The 16,429-nt window shown below is 39.9% G+C and overlaps 3 protein-coding genes across 3 annotated transcripts; 2 read left to right on the top strand and 1 right to left on the bottom strand.

Annotated features, from left to right (window-relative positions):
• Positions 1-4,249: 4,249 nt before the first annotated feature.
• LOC107304685 (phytosulfokines 4-like) lies at positions 4,250-4,983 on the top strand. The gene is made up of 2 exons (XM_015839905.2): positions 4,250-4,472; positions 4,577-4,983. Exons 1-2 carry the CDS (start codon positions 4,353-4,355, stop codon positions 4,706-4,708), a joined length of 252 nt encoding a protein of 83 aa, XP_015695391.1. The 5' UTR covers positions 4,250-4,352; the 3' UTR covers positions 4,709-4,983.
• A 201-nt stretch (positions 4,984-5,184) lies between these two features.
• LOC102722878 (protein PHLOEM PROTEIN 2-LIKE A10-like) lies at positions 5,185-9,460 on the bottom strand. The gene is made up of 3 exons (XM_006658182.3): positions 8,109-9,460; positions 6,973-7,184; positions 5,185-6,838 (listed from the first exon to the last, which is right to left on the bottom strand). The coding sequence occupies exon 1, from the start codon at positions 9,411-9,413 to the stop codon at positions 8,271-8,273; it is 1,143 nt and encodes a 380-aa protein (XP_006658245.2). The 5' UTR covers positions 9,414-9,460; the 3' UTR covers positions 5,185-6,838; positions 6,973-7,184; positions 8,109-8,270.
• Positions 9,461-10,852: 1,392 nt separating this feature from the next.
• On the top strand, positions 10,853-14,538 carry LOC102722596 (glycine-rich cell wall structural protein-like). The gene is made up of 3 exons (XM_006658181.3): positions 10,853-10,886; positions 12,252-12,322; positions 13,760-14,538. The coding sequence occupies exons 1-3, from the start codon at positions 10,853-10,855 to the stop codon at positions 14,225-14,227; spliced, it is 573 nt and encodes a 190-aa protein (XP_006658244.2). The 3' UTR covers positions 14,228-14,538.
• Positions 14,539-16,429: the final 1,891 nt, after the last annotated feature.

Here is a 16,429-nt window from a genome sequence, read left to right as displayed (position 1 = left end):
AAAATATTTAGTGAAACATTAAAAAAGTACATCACATGTGACATTCGCAAACAGACGTGCCGTTTGAATTATACCTATCGAAACATCCTAATAACACCGTTTATAACACTTGAAAATATCCATTAATTGCCAGTTTGCCACTCCTTCCACTTGGTTGCCTTAATTTGTCATAGGAGCGTCATGCCGCCGTAGCTCCAGCACATCGGCGTTGAAGAAGGTGACATGGTTGATTTTTTTTAACGCATGTTAAATATTTGCCTTATTAAAAAATTATGCCAATATATAGAAAATTATGTTATAATATAAAATATATTAGTAATAAAATAAATAATAATTACGTAGGTTCTTTGAATAAGACGACTTGTCAAACATATCTCAAAAATTCAACATCCTCTATTAAAATTATATATTATCAATCTATTGTTGCCAAAATAGTCATAAGTACATAAGAAAATTAGAGACAAAAATATATATATATATATATATTTGTACATGATAAATAATATTACTGTAAAACCTATTCTTTTGTGGGTCAACTAACAAAAATATAGTCAATAGATTTTCATATATATTGCTGAGTTGCTAACCTGCATGATTAGTATGCTAGTAGTAAGTAGTGGTGAGAGGCTGTACAACAGCGTGGGCGTGCAGGTTGGTCCAACAATGCTTAATATTGTGCCAATTTGCCGGCCGTTGGACGTACGTGACGGACTTTGTTGGTCAATATCAATATGAACGCAACCAGGTGTTCGGCCAGATGCTGCTCTAGATCTACCTAAGCTTAATTAGCCTTTCTTTATTTTTTTCCTTTTTACCTCTAGCTAGCTGGCTACGACCTTGGAACTAATGGGTCGATCACCAATTAAATCAATCAACGACTTGTGCATGCAGCACACTAATTAGGGCAGTTCTAATGGTGCACTAAGTTCAATCTCAATTGAAGTTTCATGAGTAATAAATAGGATGTCATGTAGATATTTTTAATGATGTGACAATGTATTAATGAAGAGAGATGAAATAAATTTCATGGAGATGAAACCTTCTATGCATTGTTACCTAGACAACTTGTGTCTTGCATGTAACCTAGGAAATAACGATAGATGAAACTATGCATTAAGAGATGGGTGTTTTATCCTAATTTCAAACCTTTTAGATGACATGTCATTCTAAATAATCGTATCCATAAAACTTGCATTGAGGATGACCTAATGGTGGTTTCTATTCTCATTAAATATCTTACCACATAAACAAAATGATGACATGACAATATAATTAATGAAAAAGGAGAGAGAAAAACTTAGAAATGATTTCCTCATGAAGAAACCAAGTCTTCTCTTCACTTAATACACCAAGAAACCATAAATTCACCATTAGAAGAAGTATAATACTAGGCTACAAAGTGGCTAAATGTTTATGTGGAGGAGAGAAAGTAGTGAGATTAATGATAAAGTGCTAACTATTATATGAGTGGGTTAAGAGAAGACTATAAGAAGTCTTATAGCCAGCTTGTTGGCTATATTATTAGCCTTGCTCTTAGGGAGCAACTATTAGTTTCTAGGGAGCATGTGTCATGCTCATAACTGATGAAATATATAGGAGAGAGAAAGAGAAAACCATGATTACTCAAAGATACCTCTATTGTGAAAAATAGTTTCTATATATGATTTTTTTACTATGGCAGCCGTGTAGGTTTCATTCGTTCGACTGCCCTTAAACACCATCAGTATAGTTACTGTAGCTGTTGAGGGGGACGACAGTACACAGAGACTGCATGCGGGTAATCCTGCAATTTCTAAAGTTCCTGTGTCTATGTAAGTGTAGAGGGCATAATGCAGAGGTCTAGATACTATGCTTGATTTGATCATCTCAATCATCGGTATAAGTACAGCTATGTAAACACTAATCCATATGACTCGTGTCGTTGTGAAGGCTGGTTCTATAATTTTAAGGGTCTCGGACGAGCTCAGTGTCATAAACCCATTAGACTAAATATTTTTATCCTCTAAAGAGACACAAATAAACATCATTAACATGATAAACTAAGTATTGACACTTAAGGGTTAACTTGTAATATAGTCTTAGATCTAAATTTTGATAAATAATGTTGGCATTGAATTGCAAACTAAAATAAATAAAAAAAATAAAAAAATGAATCGAATCAACAATAGATAATTTATGATTAAAATATTTCGTGTGTGTTCTTAACGATTTAAAAGACAATGCTTAAAAAAATAAACTCTAATAGTTTTAAATTTAAATTTGGCTACGGCAAAGAAGCTATCAAGTAAATGATATGATAGAACTACTAACTTAACCAATATCATTGTCTATATAGTTTCATAAGTTAATTAATCATCTATTTTTAAAAAGAATAGATAAAAAATAAACCACATGAGCATATAAATATAATTTTGGTTAGCCCCCTCCTGACTGGGGCGCCCAAGGCGGTCGCCCTCCCGTCTAGGCCCTCAGCCGACCTGATTTTTGTAATTTATGTACAAGTATGCAGATGTACGTCATTATAAACTAAATATTTCTATTAATTAAAGATTTAGATTTATTTCAGATATGATATATATCTTATGTCATAAATGCATGACTTCATTCTTGATTGTTGTCAAGTGAGATCACCATGAAACGAACACATACCAAGAATTAGATGTAATCTATTAATTATATGTAACTATGACTGGTGGATCCATCCTAGACCGATGACCTAGGATGGCCACCTGAACTTGTCGGAGATTAATCTACTAAAGTTCTGTTTTTTGTAGTAAATATAAGTCATGGTTAAATTTGTCTATGTCTATAATTAATTTATATCCGTTATCACCTGACTATTATAGCTTTATATACAAACTAGTTAAATACTCGTGCTTTGCTATGGATTTTATGATGTGTTAACAAATTTTCTTATATGAAATAGTCACCTTAATTTGAATTTATATATAACTGATTTTTAGTATCAAAAAATTTGAGGGTTAAATTGTAAAAACTATAATGAGGGTGGGTGCTGGTGTCAGATTAAATACCACCACCACTGCTTCTTTTATAGGAGTATAAATAATCGAATATACTCGAGTATACTTAATTTAAAATCTCAAACAACATTAATTATCTCAGCTCATGTACAACCATGTAAAGCCATGACCTATGTATTACATAGATGCTTCACGTAATTTGCAATCTATGTTGACGTATACAGACGTATGCCATGACCTATGTATTACATAGATGATTCAATAAAACACACTAAAAATTGAGATTGTATTAAAGATTTAGATTTATTTTAGATATATATGGTATATCTCGTACCATAAATGTGTGACCTCACTCTCGCTTTGACCATCCGTCTAGCGGGATCCCCATAAAACAAACACACAACAAGGAATACGTGGTTTGGAAACACAAACAAATCAAGTTGCATACATACATACATACATACATACCCCCCACACAAAAAAAATGTAATAATTATAGATATGATGTATTATTATATTCTATATGTTTTATATTATAAAATTTTCTATTCTTGTCTAGATTTATATATATGCTAATGACATATATACACAATATCTATACCATACTAAAAAGACTCAGTGAATCTGTTGCCACCAATAGAGTCAATGACACGAACGTGGATTCAGTGACCCGTGACATTTTCGGTGACATTGAGTCACTAATGTGTGGGACCATAGAGTAAATGGGCTTTTGGGCTTTTTTTTAAGATCACGTGGGTTTTTATTTTTACTAGACCATATTAGTTTTAAAGTTTATAATTCCTCCTCTCTTTATTTGTTCTCTATTTTTTAAAATATTATTGATATTTTTAAAATATAAAATCCTGTTACAACTCACGGAAAAATTGCTAGTATATATTGATAAATGAATAAATCTAGATAAATAAAAAAAATCTTATAGTATAGAACAGATGGAATACATATCTATCCGTTCATAGTCATGTTTAGAAAGATCACCTCTTTCTATAATTCACTCACTAAGAAAAGATCACATTTTCTCTCACACCAAAACGAGATTTTGTCCAAAAATAAAAAACCAGCTACTACCTCGGTGGCATAGCCATATAAATACAAACATGAAACACGAGACGCTAACGAACGGCCACCGACAAAGCGGGCCCACACCGTCCTCACGTTGGCCCCGCGCGTCGGTGCCCCGAGGGAAGGCCGTACACGTGGCGTGTGGACCGCTCGCGTCAACACCTCGTCGGCTTTAAATAGCCCGCCGCCCGCACCGCACGCCTCGTCCGCCATTACTCCGACGCCGACGAAACCCGAGAGAGCATAGCTTCGGCTGCGAGGAGGAAGAGAGGAACGAACTCGATTTCATCCATGGCGGCCAGGCCGGCGACTGCGCTGCTGCTGGTGGCGGCGCTCCTGCTCGCCGCCGTGGCCACCGGGGCAGCCCGGAAGGAGCCGCCCTTCAAGAAGGACGTCGCCTCTCTCGACGAGGTACGTGCGTACGGTCGACGGCGACTCGCCGCGCGACTCCATCTCTCCCTCCCCTCGACGAGTGTTTCGATGGCTAATCTGTGTTGGTGTTTTGCAACGAGAAGGAGACGTTGGCGGCGGCGGTGAAGGAGGTCGGCGGCGGGTGCAAGAAGGGGGAGACCGAGGAGGCGTGCCTCGCGAGGAGGACGCTCACCGCCCACACCGATTACATCTACACCCAGCAGCATCACAACTGATCGATCAAACTCATTTAAATCACTCCAAATATTAAGCATCGTGATCACTACTACCTAGCTATATATGCGTGTGTTGTGTTCATCGATGTTTTGTTTTGTTTTGTTTTGCCCTTTTGTGTCCTGTTGATAAACAGTTCTTGATGAGATTGATCTTGAGCCTTTTGTTTTGTTTTGCTTTGCTTTGATTTGAGACAGATCTATCTATCTGCCTGCTTGAATTAATGGTACCTGCACAGGTTCTGACTAATTGCATAATTAATCAAGAACGCTTTGAATCCTGATGGTGCTGAAACGTAAACAGTAGCATGCTCGATCGACGAGAAATTAAGATCCAACGACTGTGCTGCAGGGTCCTAACGTGTGGCAACTGGACCATCGGTTTCGAGGAAGAATGGCATGTCATCTCTTAAAGACGGATTCATAGGTTGTTACGTGAATAAATTCACGGTTGTTATATATTTGTTTGTCTGTAAACATTTAATTTATCATTTAACACATAAATCAAGGTAATCAATAGTATTAGCAAATATACGAGACGCCACGTACGAAATGAAGTACAGATGGCATAAAGACAGACGTTGTGCGTGCCCTTATTACTCCATTCCATTCAGGTATATATGGGTGCATCGTGGATTCATGGTGTCTGCAATAATGTAAAATCATGCAAAATGTCCTGCCTAAATTATACCCTTTTCTGGATCAGTTATTAACAGTAGCTCAAAAGGATATTGAGATTTGAGCTACACTGTTTTTTGCATGCACAAAAGTCCAAAGTTGTTAATTACTCCATTCGATTCAGCCATTCAGATTCATGGTGTCTGCAGTAAATGAAATTTCTCCTGCTTAATTTATACCCTTTTCTAGATCAACCACGAAATGATCCAGCAATTGTTTCCAGCTCATTTCCAGAGCTTGAATTTACGGCGCCAACTGTTTCCCAGCCTGCAACAAAACTACAAAGTGAGATAAACCCGTTAAAAAAATATTAGACCTCTTGTAGAGTACAGAACATGACGTCATACGCTCCAATCAGTCACCAGTAAACAAATCTCTTGCAGTAACTCTGCTGATGCAGGATGGGTCTCCGGCAGTACATATTCTGGATGTATGCAAGAACACAGTAGGGCCGGCAGCGGCGACTCCCTGACAAGAGCATCACCTTCAGAAGAGTTTTTGTACAATAGCTTGCTAACTCTGCCATTAGATTTTGGCCAAATGAACTCCATGACAAAAAGAGCCATTGACATTGCTCATAGCCAGAAGAGGTCACACTGGTGCTGCAATATAATTTAGTTGTATATTACATGACGTTGACGACACACACTGCCTGCTAGATACTTAGAATATACACATGCAGATAAGCATGGGCTTTGCCTCTTGAAGTACACTTGCTGCTGCAATTTATTAGTCTGACGCTTACATCTTCATGTCTCACTCATGCTTGTTCCTTTTTCCTGCTGCACTAAAAGGAAAGGGCCCGTCGAGATAGTTTTTTTAGCTGCAGCTTTTCCTAAAAGCTGTTTCTATCAGAAGCTGTTAGAAGCTATCCTAAACGGTCCATAGTTTTTGAGAATATGTAGCTACAGATTCTAGAAAATGCACTAAGAATCTGAAAGCTGGAGAAGCTAGGTTTAGAAGTTTTTCCAGATTCTTAGAAACTGACTACCAAGCAGCTGTTTCTCATAATCTAAACATTCCAAGACAGACTCTTATTATTACCTGGGGTGTTAGCTTCCGTACGTCGTCTAAATTGTTAGTGATTAAACTTCAAAAAAAACTGTTAGTGATTGAAAGTCAGATTAGAAGCATCGTCTGTATGTGAGACAGCTAATTTATACTAATTGATTACACGAGTGAGCCATCGGATTACCGGCATGACAGAGACAATCGAGATGACTTGACCACCCACTATGTGCGTGTGACGGCCGTATGTATGCGGTCTCTAGAACAGCACATCATTTTCTGAAGTGCACCTTGGCTGAAGATTGATCAGGACCTGCATCCATCTTCCCTTCCTCTGACCGATACGGTACTCACACACTTGTGTGGATCATGACAGCCAGCCGGCCCAGCCCGCATGACACAGAACGGCACAGCTGATGGGTGGGTATGCAGGTAGGAACAGGCAACCTGGTTCATCAAAAATTTGGGAAGCGACAAACGTCAGTCAAAACAATTTTTTATCATAAAAATGAGGTTGCTAGTACGATACTACAATTCTTGCACACCAAAATGTAGGGTCTTCAGATCAGGAGAATCACTACCTGTAACTAGCCTGTCTATTTTGTACGGATTGGTGTTCTAGAATGCGGCGCAAACCTGCAATCAGAAAAAAAGGCAACATAGAAAACGACATGCAGTGGCTGTATTTATAGATTCAAACCTGACTTAAGAAAATTCAGAAGCTCTCCAAATTTGACATGGTGATCCGATGTAAGATAGGTTCCAACTCTCCCTCTGAAAGTTCTTAGATAACCTGCAGCCACTGAAACTTTCAAAGCAGTGCAGTGCACGTAGTTGGACAACACAAATTGAAAACATGACATGCATGGCACCCTGTTGACGCTGATCCACACAACTCAGCAGCAAACTGAGAGATATTATCTAGAAGATTTAGAAAAGCAATACGAATAAGATGTAGCTCGGACAGGAGGGAAATGTACAACTACAGAATCAGATTCAGTATACACTCAAAAAGGTTCTCTAGATTCATTCAAATGCAAGAAACCTGTCACCACTATAGAATCAGATTCAGTACAAACTTCCAGAAATCTCAACCAAGGCTCTTCATTTATAGAAACATGAATAGATATCACAAATTAGTGTACGGAGCTGTACAGTAATTACAAATTGCCAGAAAGAAAATGTCAAAGGGACCTCAGCTAACTCACCCAGCCAACAGTACAGTTCGATATAAGCGAGGGAGTAATGAAACAGCAGTAATCCTCAAGACAGAGACAATCCCTGAAATACTAAGACCTATGACCAATTATCAAGCAATCTGTAGGTTATGGCTTAAAAGGTGAGAATTGAAATCTCAAGTGTTGAAAATGGAAATGATACAAGGTTAGCCATTTCCAGTACAGTACATTGTGTATACAATTTACATCAGCTCAACAAACAATCAAATGACAGATGATGTTCTGAATGAGATCTGACTACCTAAAACAAATCAACATCTCTTCACTCCCCACTCAAATGGTTTGCTGATGTATGCAGATTATGTATAACTAAATAATAAGATAGAGACAATTTACAATAATATGCCCAGCAGTTGAGGGAAACATAAAGTAGCCTATCTTCAGCATCATACACAATAGTCAAACACAACTAAACAACTTTCTGCAAAAGAAAATACATCTGTCCAAACATATCAGCAATAATATGAGCAAAGCTATACCTTCAGAAATTTTATTAACTATATCAAGGTCAGAATTGTTACAGAAGTCATCAATTAATTATTTCCTGTTCCCTCTCCCCTCTTTCAAATTTACAGCTTCAGCATATCCTATACTCCATGTTTCTGTACACTGCAATAGATGAAAATTTTACAGTCATAACATCATAACTGTTCAACAGAAGCAGGCTCAGGGCGGGCCATGAGCCATGTACCATTCAACACAAGCAGGCACAATGCTATGCAGATGGCAGCAATAACCATGGACCTTTCACTCATGTACCTCAAGGCACATAATCCAGCTGCAATTGCGGCATCACCCCCAGCCCTCGCGCCTTCGTGTAGTCTCCATAACACAAATTCAAGAAATGATCGCACAGCCTCAAATGTTGCCCTGCCAGTCAAATCTAGCATGAGCGTCCGATTGCACGGCACAGCAAGTGCGGTCGACATGGTTTCCACCCATCCTTCCCTAACCCCACCATTGTTGCCACTACCACTACCACTACCATTGTCATTGCCATTTCGATTGGAAATGGAATTGGTATTGGGGTTGGATAGTACACTATGGGATGTCTTTACCAGCGTCTCCATGGAGGCATTGCAGAGTGCAACGAGAAGCCGCTGTAGCCTGGCGCTGTAGGAGGGGTTCGTGGCGGCGGCGATGAGCTGGTCGTAGGTATTGATGTGGATGGTCTTGTCTATGAAGACCCCCACGGCGGTGGCCGTGAAGACCTCGACCCAGCTGCGAATCGCCCTCCGGCAACTTCCGGTGGTGACCACGTCGACCCAGCTTGGCGACGACGAGGCCACCGAAGGATCGGACGGGGCGGAGTAGAAGGCAAGCACGAGCTGGCTCCCGAAGCTGCCGGCGACGGCGGACGCGAGGCGTTCGCCGGAGGGGGACAGAATCCTGTCAAGGAGGCGGTCCGAGAAGGCCACCTCGTCACCGGAGGGAGGACCGGAGGCCGCGGCGGCGGCGTAGCCGCGTAGCACACCGGCGGTGAGGGCCCCGGAGAGCGCGGAGGCGGAGGCGGACGCCTCGGGGGACGAAGCGAGCTTCGAGAGCTGCCTGACCGTGGGGGGAATCGCGTCGGAATCCGATCGGACGAAAGCGGCGAGGTCGGATGCCACGGCGGCGACGGCGTCGGCGAGGGACGCGAGGGCGGAGGCGACGCGGGCGATGCGGCGCCGCCGCGCGGCGACGGCCGGGTGGTGGTAGACCAGGTAGGCCCCCACGCCGGCGCCGGCCAAGGCGAGCCAGCGGCGGCGGCGGCGGCGGCGGGAGAAGGCGAGGAGACGATCCATGGCGGCGGCAGCCGGAAAGGAGTTGGGGTATCGGATTGGGGAAAAACCGAAAGAGGCTCGAGGTGTACGTGGCGAGTGCTGATGGGTAGCTCGCATTAGTTTTTTTCAATTTTTTTTTGAGGGAGAGAAAAGCGGAAATTTTTTTATATCTTTACATTTTTAAAAATAGATTTTTGTTTAAAAAATAACAAATCTAGTCCCCACTAGCTACATTTTACGTGCAATCTCCTGCCAACTGATAAAAAGCACATCTATAGAACTGTACCGGACGTGTAAATGTGTCACCCTTCGTTCGTCTCGCCTCTTATAGTTAGCTGTCTGGACTGTATGTTCAGCTAGCGAGTATTTTATATTTCACGCTCGTTAGCTTGTCAGTGGAAGTCTAAATTTACAAAAGAAAAATTAAAGGAAAATTTATTTTTAATTTTTTTATAAACATAAAAAAAATCGATGAAAGAGTAGGTGAGAATCCACTTCGATCAAATTCGGCCCAACCGAAGATTGATTTGCTGATTCGATTTGGGCCGCAGCCCACATTTACGGGCGTTTGGGCCCATCCGAACTTTATTTTGTCTACAAGGGAAGTTTGCGGATTAGTTGGGCTGAATTTTGATTGCGGACGAAATCTTCTACCCAGTTTGCCATGTGAAACATTACTAATCCAATTTGGCCCATTGGTTTTGACAATTTCATAGAACCCAGTTGAGCATGGTCGCATTCTCATTACTCACTCCGTTTTCATTTACGGTTTCTCCTTACTAATTTAGCTTTAATCATTAAGAGCTTTTAACGAGATAATTAACAAAAGTTAGTATGGTCGTATATTTATCACGTCACACTCACACATTATTACTATAATATATTTTTAGATACATATAATATTTTTTTAGAAAAGATGACTAGTTAAGGTTTAAACTCTTGATGATAATTTAAAACCGGATGCGGTGTAGTCTGTTCGCACACACCATCTTCCAATATTTGCTTACTGCGTAGGCAATCTTCGTAGAAAGTTATGAGATGGCAACGCGGCTTAAGTGTGATTGTCTAGCCGAGCGACATATTTATAAATAAAACATAGTTTATGAATAAAATTTGATTTACGTATTCTCATAGATCTATCGGTGAAATAACTCAAAAATAATCTCTAAATTTAAAACTCCAAAATAATCTCTAAATTTAATATTAAAAATTTAAATTTTGGTTTATAAGCCTAAGCTGATAAATAGAAGCAAATAGATAGGCGACGGTGAATTAAGTTGTACATGTGGAGGCAAGCGATTGGCGTGGTGAACGCATCGGTGGATAGAGATGGATGGATGATGCAAATAGGGTGTTCTTGTGGGTGGATGGCAGCTGCAGCTAGATAGCAAAATCCCCGTCACTATCTGCTTTTGTCAACTTTAATCTCTACTATATCCTCTTTCTTTATCTGTGCTTGCATGGGACAACGCGTGGATACTTATACTGGTTCTGGTTCGTACAAGTTCTAATTTTTTTTTTTGCAGTATTCAGGTTTTTTGCTGTAAACGATCTGGTCAACGAAAGACACGCATCATCGACCCATGGGAAAGAGAGATTAATGTATGCCAAAAAGTCAGAACACAGGGTCGTTTCCCAGGTCTGCCTAATGGAATTTGTTGTTTGCTTGTGGGAGTATTATTAGCTACTTGTTTTTGCTGCTGCAGTAATCCATTTTGTCGGGGTTTTTCTGAAACTGACAGACGGAGACCAGACCTGTCCGTGGTTTCGGATTAAAGATTACAACCAGAGTTGCGGCGTCAAGCCATCGATTTTCTCTTTCTCGGTCCATGCCTACAAGGAAATGCAGTACTACCAGGATTAGCGGCAATTAGTGCATGTTAAATTAGTCAATTGGTAAGCAGTACTGTAGTATTTACGACATTTGCTATGACTGAACCATGTCGATAGAATTAAATGAACCGCCGTGTAAGATAAAAAAATATTGTGATAATAAATAAAAAAGAAAACTAATACCTCGGCTTTTCGCTTATGCATATACTTATTGGTCAAAATTTAAATTTTAAACCTTAAGTCTTTAGTTGATTTTGAGTTTTTTCACTTAAGTTTATTTTTCAACATTGACTTTTAGAGCGTTAACAATAAGCATATATTTGTTTCATAAATTATTTTTATTTGCAAATATGTTGTTTGGCTTTTTTCAAGAAAACTCAAACAATCACCCCCTAAATATTGTTTTAGACATGGTTTCTCTACGACATAACGAGAGAGGCGAATCTAGCCACAAGATTAGAGATATTTGAATAACTTACTATCTCCGTCCTATAATAATTTCATTTTTCGTTTTTCCGCGTCCAACGTTTGACCATTCGTCGTATTTGAAAAATTTATACAAAAACTTACAAAAAAAAATTAGTCACGTATAAAGTACTGTTCATGTTTTATCATCTAGTAAGAATAAAATATTAATAGCAAAATAATTTCAAATAAGACAAAGAGTCAAAACATGTATCAAAACACTAAAAAATGATCTTATTTCGAGACGGAGGTAGTAGATAGATTTTCAACTTCCTTTCTCCTTTCAATTGATCTTTACTATAAAATTTTAGGAGTGGTCTTCGTGAAGCCTCCAATGGCTTTAAAAGAATAGCGAAGGCTCAAGTTCCCACTGAACCATGCTAGACCGCCTTGATGAGAGAGGGATATAATCTATACTTGTATAAAGAGGAGTAGTGGGGTGGATTTACTGGTACATCACCGACTTCCTTCTATTTTTAAAATAAAAAACAACTGAGACATATATATCAAACTATTTTTATTAACTTATATCTTTCAATAAAATTCTGTTATAACATATAGGTGATGTGCTTGTTGAATTCAAATATTATGGACAGGATATAGAAATTACTGCTGCTACTGGTATGCCAGAGGTAAGTAAAAAGCGTTTGTTTTAGCCTCCCAAGCCGCGCCGGCACCGGCAGAGAAGACGGCCGGCAGGTCAAAAAATCAGCACGGCACGGTTAACTCGGAGATAATCTATCGCTGTTAACCCTCGAAAACGCCATGCCTCTGAACGAGCGAGCGAAATTAGGCCGCCAGGCAGGTCCTCCATTAATTCTCCTCGTCCAGATAAATTACACACACTGCAGCAGCAAATTGAGCTCCTAGTTTATCATCTCTGACATCAACAAAACGCAATGCCACAGATCAGATCAAACAATAACTTATGACTGCAGCCACTTTTTTTTTTCCATTAATGCGAACAGGCTTTGCACGGCGATATATTAGGAGCGAATGGCATGACACAGCTACAGCAGGTCGCAGCGGTTCACTAGAGATAAGATAAGAGGGCGATCATAAAAGCTTTTGCTAGAAAATAATGTGCAAAACCCTTAAAACTACTTCAAATTTTGGCTTATAAATATAGATATAAGTCAAAAAATTAGCCTGACAAATGCAGAAGGATGGTTAAAGGCTTAATCGTAATCAATTTTATAGTATTTTAAATGCAGAAGGATGGTTAAAGGCTTAATCGTAATCAATTTTAGAGTATTCCCAACAAATACTCAATCCCACCCTTTATCTTATTTATCTTAAAAATAGAGTGTGTGGAAGAAGAGATGTTGGTCCAATAGATATTTCATCATATAATTTAAAAATAGAGCACTTCTGATTTCATATGTCCACCACCAATCTTAAAAAAGATAACAAATATTTAGTTAGAGTGACAACTAATACGAGGAAAAAATATTTTAAATAGTCGTCCTAATAATAATATAAAAATATAGATAATTAAATTTATAGCCACTACTGAGAATGAGAATGGTACGGTCTCGCTACTTCCAATCGTTTTCGGTCAGAATTAAGTCAGCATCGAATCAATAGCATGCAGGATGCAGCTGCTAAGAGCAAGTTGTGTAGTGGCTCTAATTCATCTATAGTCAATTTAGTAGATAATTTATACAATAGTATTTACAAAATATCAATGTATGATCTCACATGTTATATATATATTTGTTTTGGAGCCTGTATAGCTGGCTACAAATTAATAACCCACATTTCTTCTCTTTACTATCTTATCTATTTAAAATATATATATAGCCTGGTGCTCTACCTGCTCTAAGTGTCCTCCACACACACAGTGACAGAGAGAGTAGTGAGCGTTGAGGCTAATCTTAAAGACACTGACCGACTGACAGCCAGCTTAAGCTTTTAACCACATCGATTCGCCACGCTGCCCACTACCACTTGCACCACCGCCCCTCGTCTCGTCTTTAAGCTTGTCAACTTCGCTTTCCCCGAAGTCTTCATCTTCCCGGCCCCATCCCATCTCTCCCAGCTGCTGCCCGCCCGCGCGCCATAAGTAGCCGCAGCTACCACCCCCCGGAACGGAATACCCCCACTCGACCCCTCCCAAAGTCCCAAGCCCAGCAACCACTGCCATGGCGACGCCGACCAAGGCCGTCGTCCTCCTGTCCGTCGTCGCCCTGTCTGCCGTGTTCGCCTCGGCGGCCGCGTTCCACGACCACCACCACCACCACGGAGGCGAAGGCGGCGGGTTCTTCGAGGTGCCGTGGTTCGGCCCGCCGGGGGGAGGCGGGTGGGGCGCGTGGGGCGCCGGCTACGGGGGCGCCGGAGCCGGAGGAGGGTACGCCCACCACGAGGCCACGGCGCCGTCGACGGTGTGCATGGAGAAGGGCCCCTGCTACAAGAAGCGCCTCACCTGCCCGGACAAGTGCTTCAAGTCCTTCAGCTTCAAGGGCAAGCACGGCGGCGGAGGCGGCGGCGGCGGCGGCTGCAGCTTCGACTGCAACAAGTGCGAGGCCACCTGCTAAACTGCTTCCCCAATCTCTCCATGGATGTTGTCGTATGCGTGTTGGATTAATCATGTGTTTAGTTAGTATGGTTAGCTGCTGAATGAATGAAAAATGGAAGACTGATACTGCTACGTCGTATGGTGCGTGTCTGTAAGTATTCAGGTTTTGTGTGGTTATGGATGATGAATAAAACTGAGGCTGGATGAATAAACCGAGAGGAATTCATCGATTCTCTGCGCATGAATTTGATCTCAGCTGAGCATCGATCAGTAGCAAAGCAGAAATTTTACTATAACCCGGTTCAGTTTCCAAAGGATTTAGAAAAAGAATTCCTGCAGTTGAAAGAGGCCTTGCAATTCCTCCAGTTTCGAAAGTTTTTTCTTTTCTTATACCTATGGAATTCTTTCGATTCGGTCTCGAAATTTAGACGCGATTTCTCCTTTGGATTTAACCCTGTCGGATTTATTTTCTGAAGAAACAATCTTTCAGTCCAAAAGCACTGTACTTCGTACCAGCTGATAAAGCGAGAAGGCTCATGTTTAACCTGACTGACCGACATGTTTCAGTTCGGTTTGCTGGAATCGTTGACGATCGTCCTGTTCTACCCGACAAATCTGATTACAGGGCGAAATTTTGATCCGGCACTACAAGCAGATTTAGTTGATTTCCCTGACAGAATACTCAAATACATGATAAACTGAAACTAGCTAGTTTGTCAACAGAGCATGGTTCAAGAAGTTTCTTTTCGTTGCATTGTCAAACCAACAAGAAACTCTTTTCTTTTTCTCTTTGATCTTAGCTGCAAGGAAGGATTCCCGGCCTTGCAACTTGCTGCTTCTTCTATTATACCTCCGTTTCATGTTCATATTATAAGAAGAAGTTTTAGTTCTTCGAAAATTTATATAGATACTAATAAACATATACACAGGTATACATATGTATAAAACATACATATTGAACTTTCCAATGTGTTTCTAGGTTTGTTTGGACCATCCATTAGACTTTAATCCAACAATTGGTGTAACCATGCCTCACCAGTGATAAGACCAATACCAAGGACAATGTTAATTTATTTGCATGGAATTACCATGAGAAAGTGGTCTCACGTATTGCGTTATAAAAATTTAAAATATATCGTGTAAATTATATTTCATATTCTGAATGTAAAACTTTGAATCATATTTAGAGTCACAAATCAGTACAACAAAAGCGGAAAATTTGAATCAAATACAAAAACGACAATATATATAGACACTAAAATCCAACGTGTATTTTTTTAAAAAATAAAATCAATAGAAAATGTTTTTATTGTCCAGTTGTTTGAATTTATTTGTGCAGTTTCACATATTCCAAATTGGAAATTATATTGGCTTGCGTGCATGCATTACATGCATGATTAAGTTTATAATGGGCAATTACGACCATTGATGTTTCCTTTTGTGCGGTGGTGCATTAACTGAAATCATAAAATTATATTTTCATTATAAAAATGGATAAAATAATCAACAGTTAGGAGCACTATAAAACGGAGTAGCTCAAAACATATACATTGATCCATTAATAAATATAAGAAGGGCCAAAATGCCTTGTAATATAAAATTGAGTGGATACTTTATATAGTACCATCGATTTCCTGGTTCAGTTTCAATAGAAAAATCAACAAGAAAGAGAATAAAATAAAGGCACGAATTCTCTCACCAAAGTCACGAAGCAAACTACTGAGCAGAAAGGAAATGAATGTTCAGCCAAGTAAAAGAAAAACAGACCAAGAGCTCGATACTTGGACTGGAACATTAGCCCATCGAAGATTCCAAAACCTGATTGTTCGTTTGGGCCTCAGGCCTCTCATGCAAGCTGGGCCACCAGATTAACACGTACAGTAGTACGAATCAGGACTTTCTGGGCCGGGCTATAACCTTTAAAAAACTTTTCTGGATGACCGGGCTACCAAATCATTCTTTTCTGTTTTAGATTTAGGCCGAGTTCTTCTCCCTCTTACCTAACCAATCCAGATATCGTTTTTCACGCACGAATGGATTCATGCATCTGTAACTCATTATCTCACCTAGAGATGATGATTCCCCCGAGTTTATGATTTTTAGTTGAGGATTTTAACTGTGACTAGTTTTTTCTCTCTCAAAATTTGCCGACTCTACAGTAAAATCAGTGCAAAATTTGAAGCGCCCCTAGAGCCCTGGATATTTGCTTCGTCTTCTCAGT

Source organism: Oryza brachyantha, chromosome 7, assembly GCF_000231095.2.
Source record: "Oryza brachyantha chromosome 7, ObraRS2, whole genome shotgun sequence".
Lineage (NCBI taxonomy): Eukaryota > Viridiplantae > Streptophyta > Magnoliopsida > Poales > Poaceae > Oryza > Oryza brachyantha.
The sequence above is the reverse complement of the archived record's forward strand: the minus strand, read 5'-3'. Positions and strand labels throughout refer to the sequence as shown.

Coding starts and splice junctions, on each gene's coding strand:
- LOC102722878 (XM_006658182.3), bottom strand. CDS start 9,413: ATGGATCGTCTCCTCGCCTTCTCCCGCCGCCGCCGCCGCCGCCGCTGG.
- LOC107304685 (XM_015839905.2), top strand. CDS start 4,353: ATGGCGGCCAGGCCGGCGACTGCGCTGCTGCTGGTGGCGGCGCTCCTG. Junction 4,473..4,576: donor ACGTCGCCTCTCTCGACGAG/GTACGTGCGTAC, acceptor TGCAACGAGAAG/GAGACGTTGGCGGCGGCGGT.
- LOC102722596 (XM_006658181.3), top strand. CDS start 10,853: ATGGGACAACGCGTGGATACTTATACTGGTTCTG. Junction 10,887..12,251: donor GGATACTTATACTGGTTCTG/GTTCGTACAAGT, acceptor TATAACATATAG/GTGATGTGCTTGTTGAATTC. Junction 12,323..13,759: donor CTGCTACTGGTATGCCAGAG/GTAAGTAAAAAG, acceptor CGCCATAAGTAG/CCGCAGCTACCACCCCCCGG.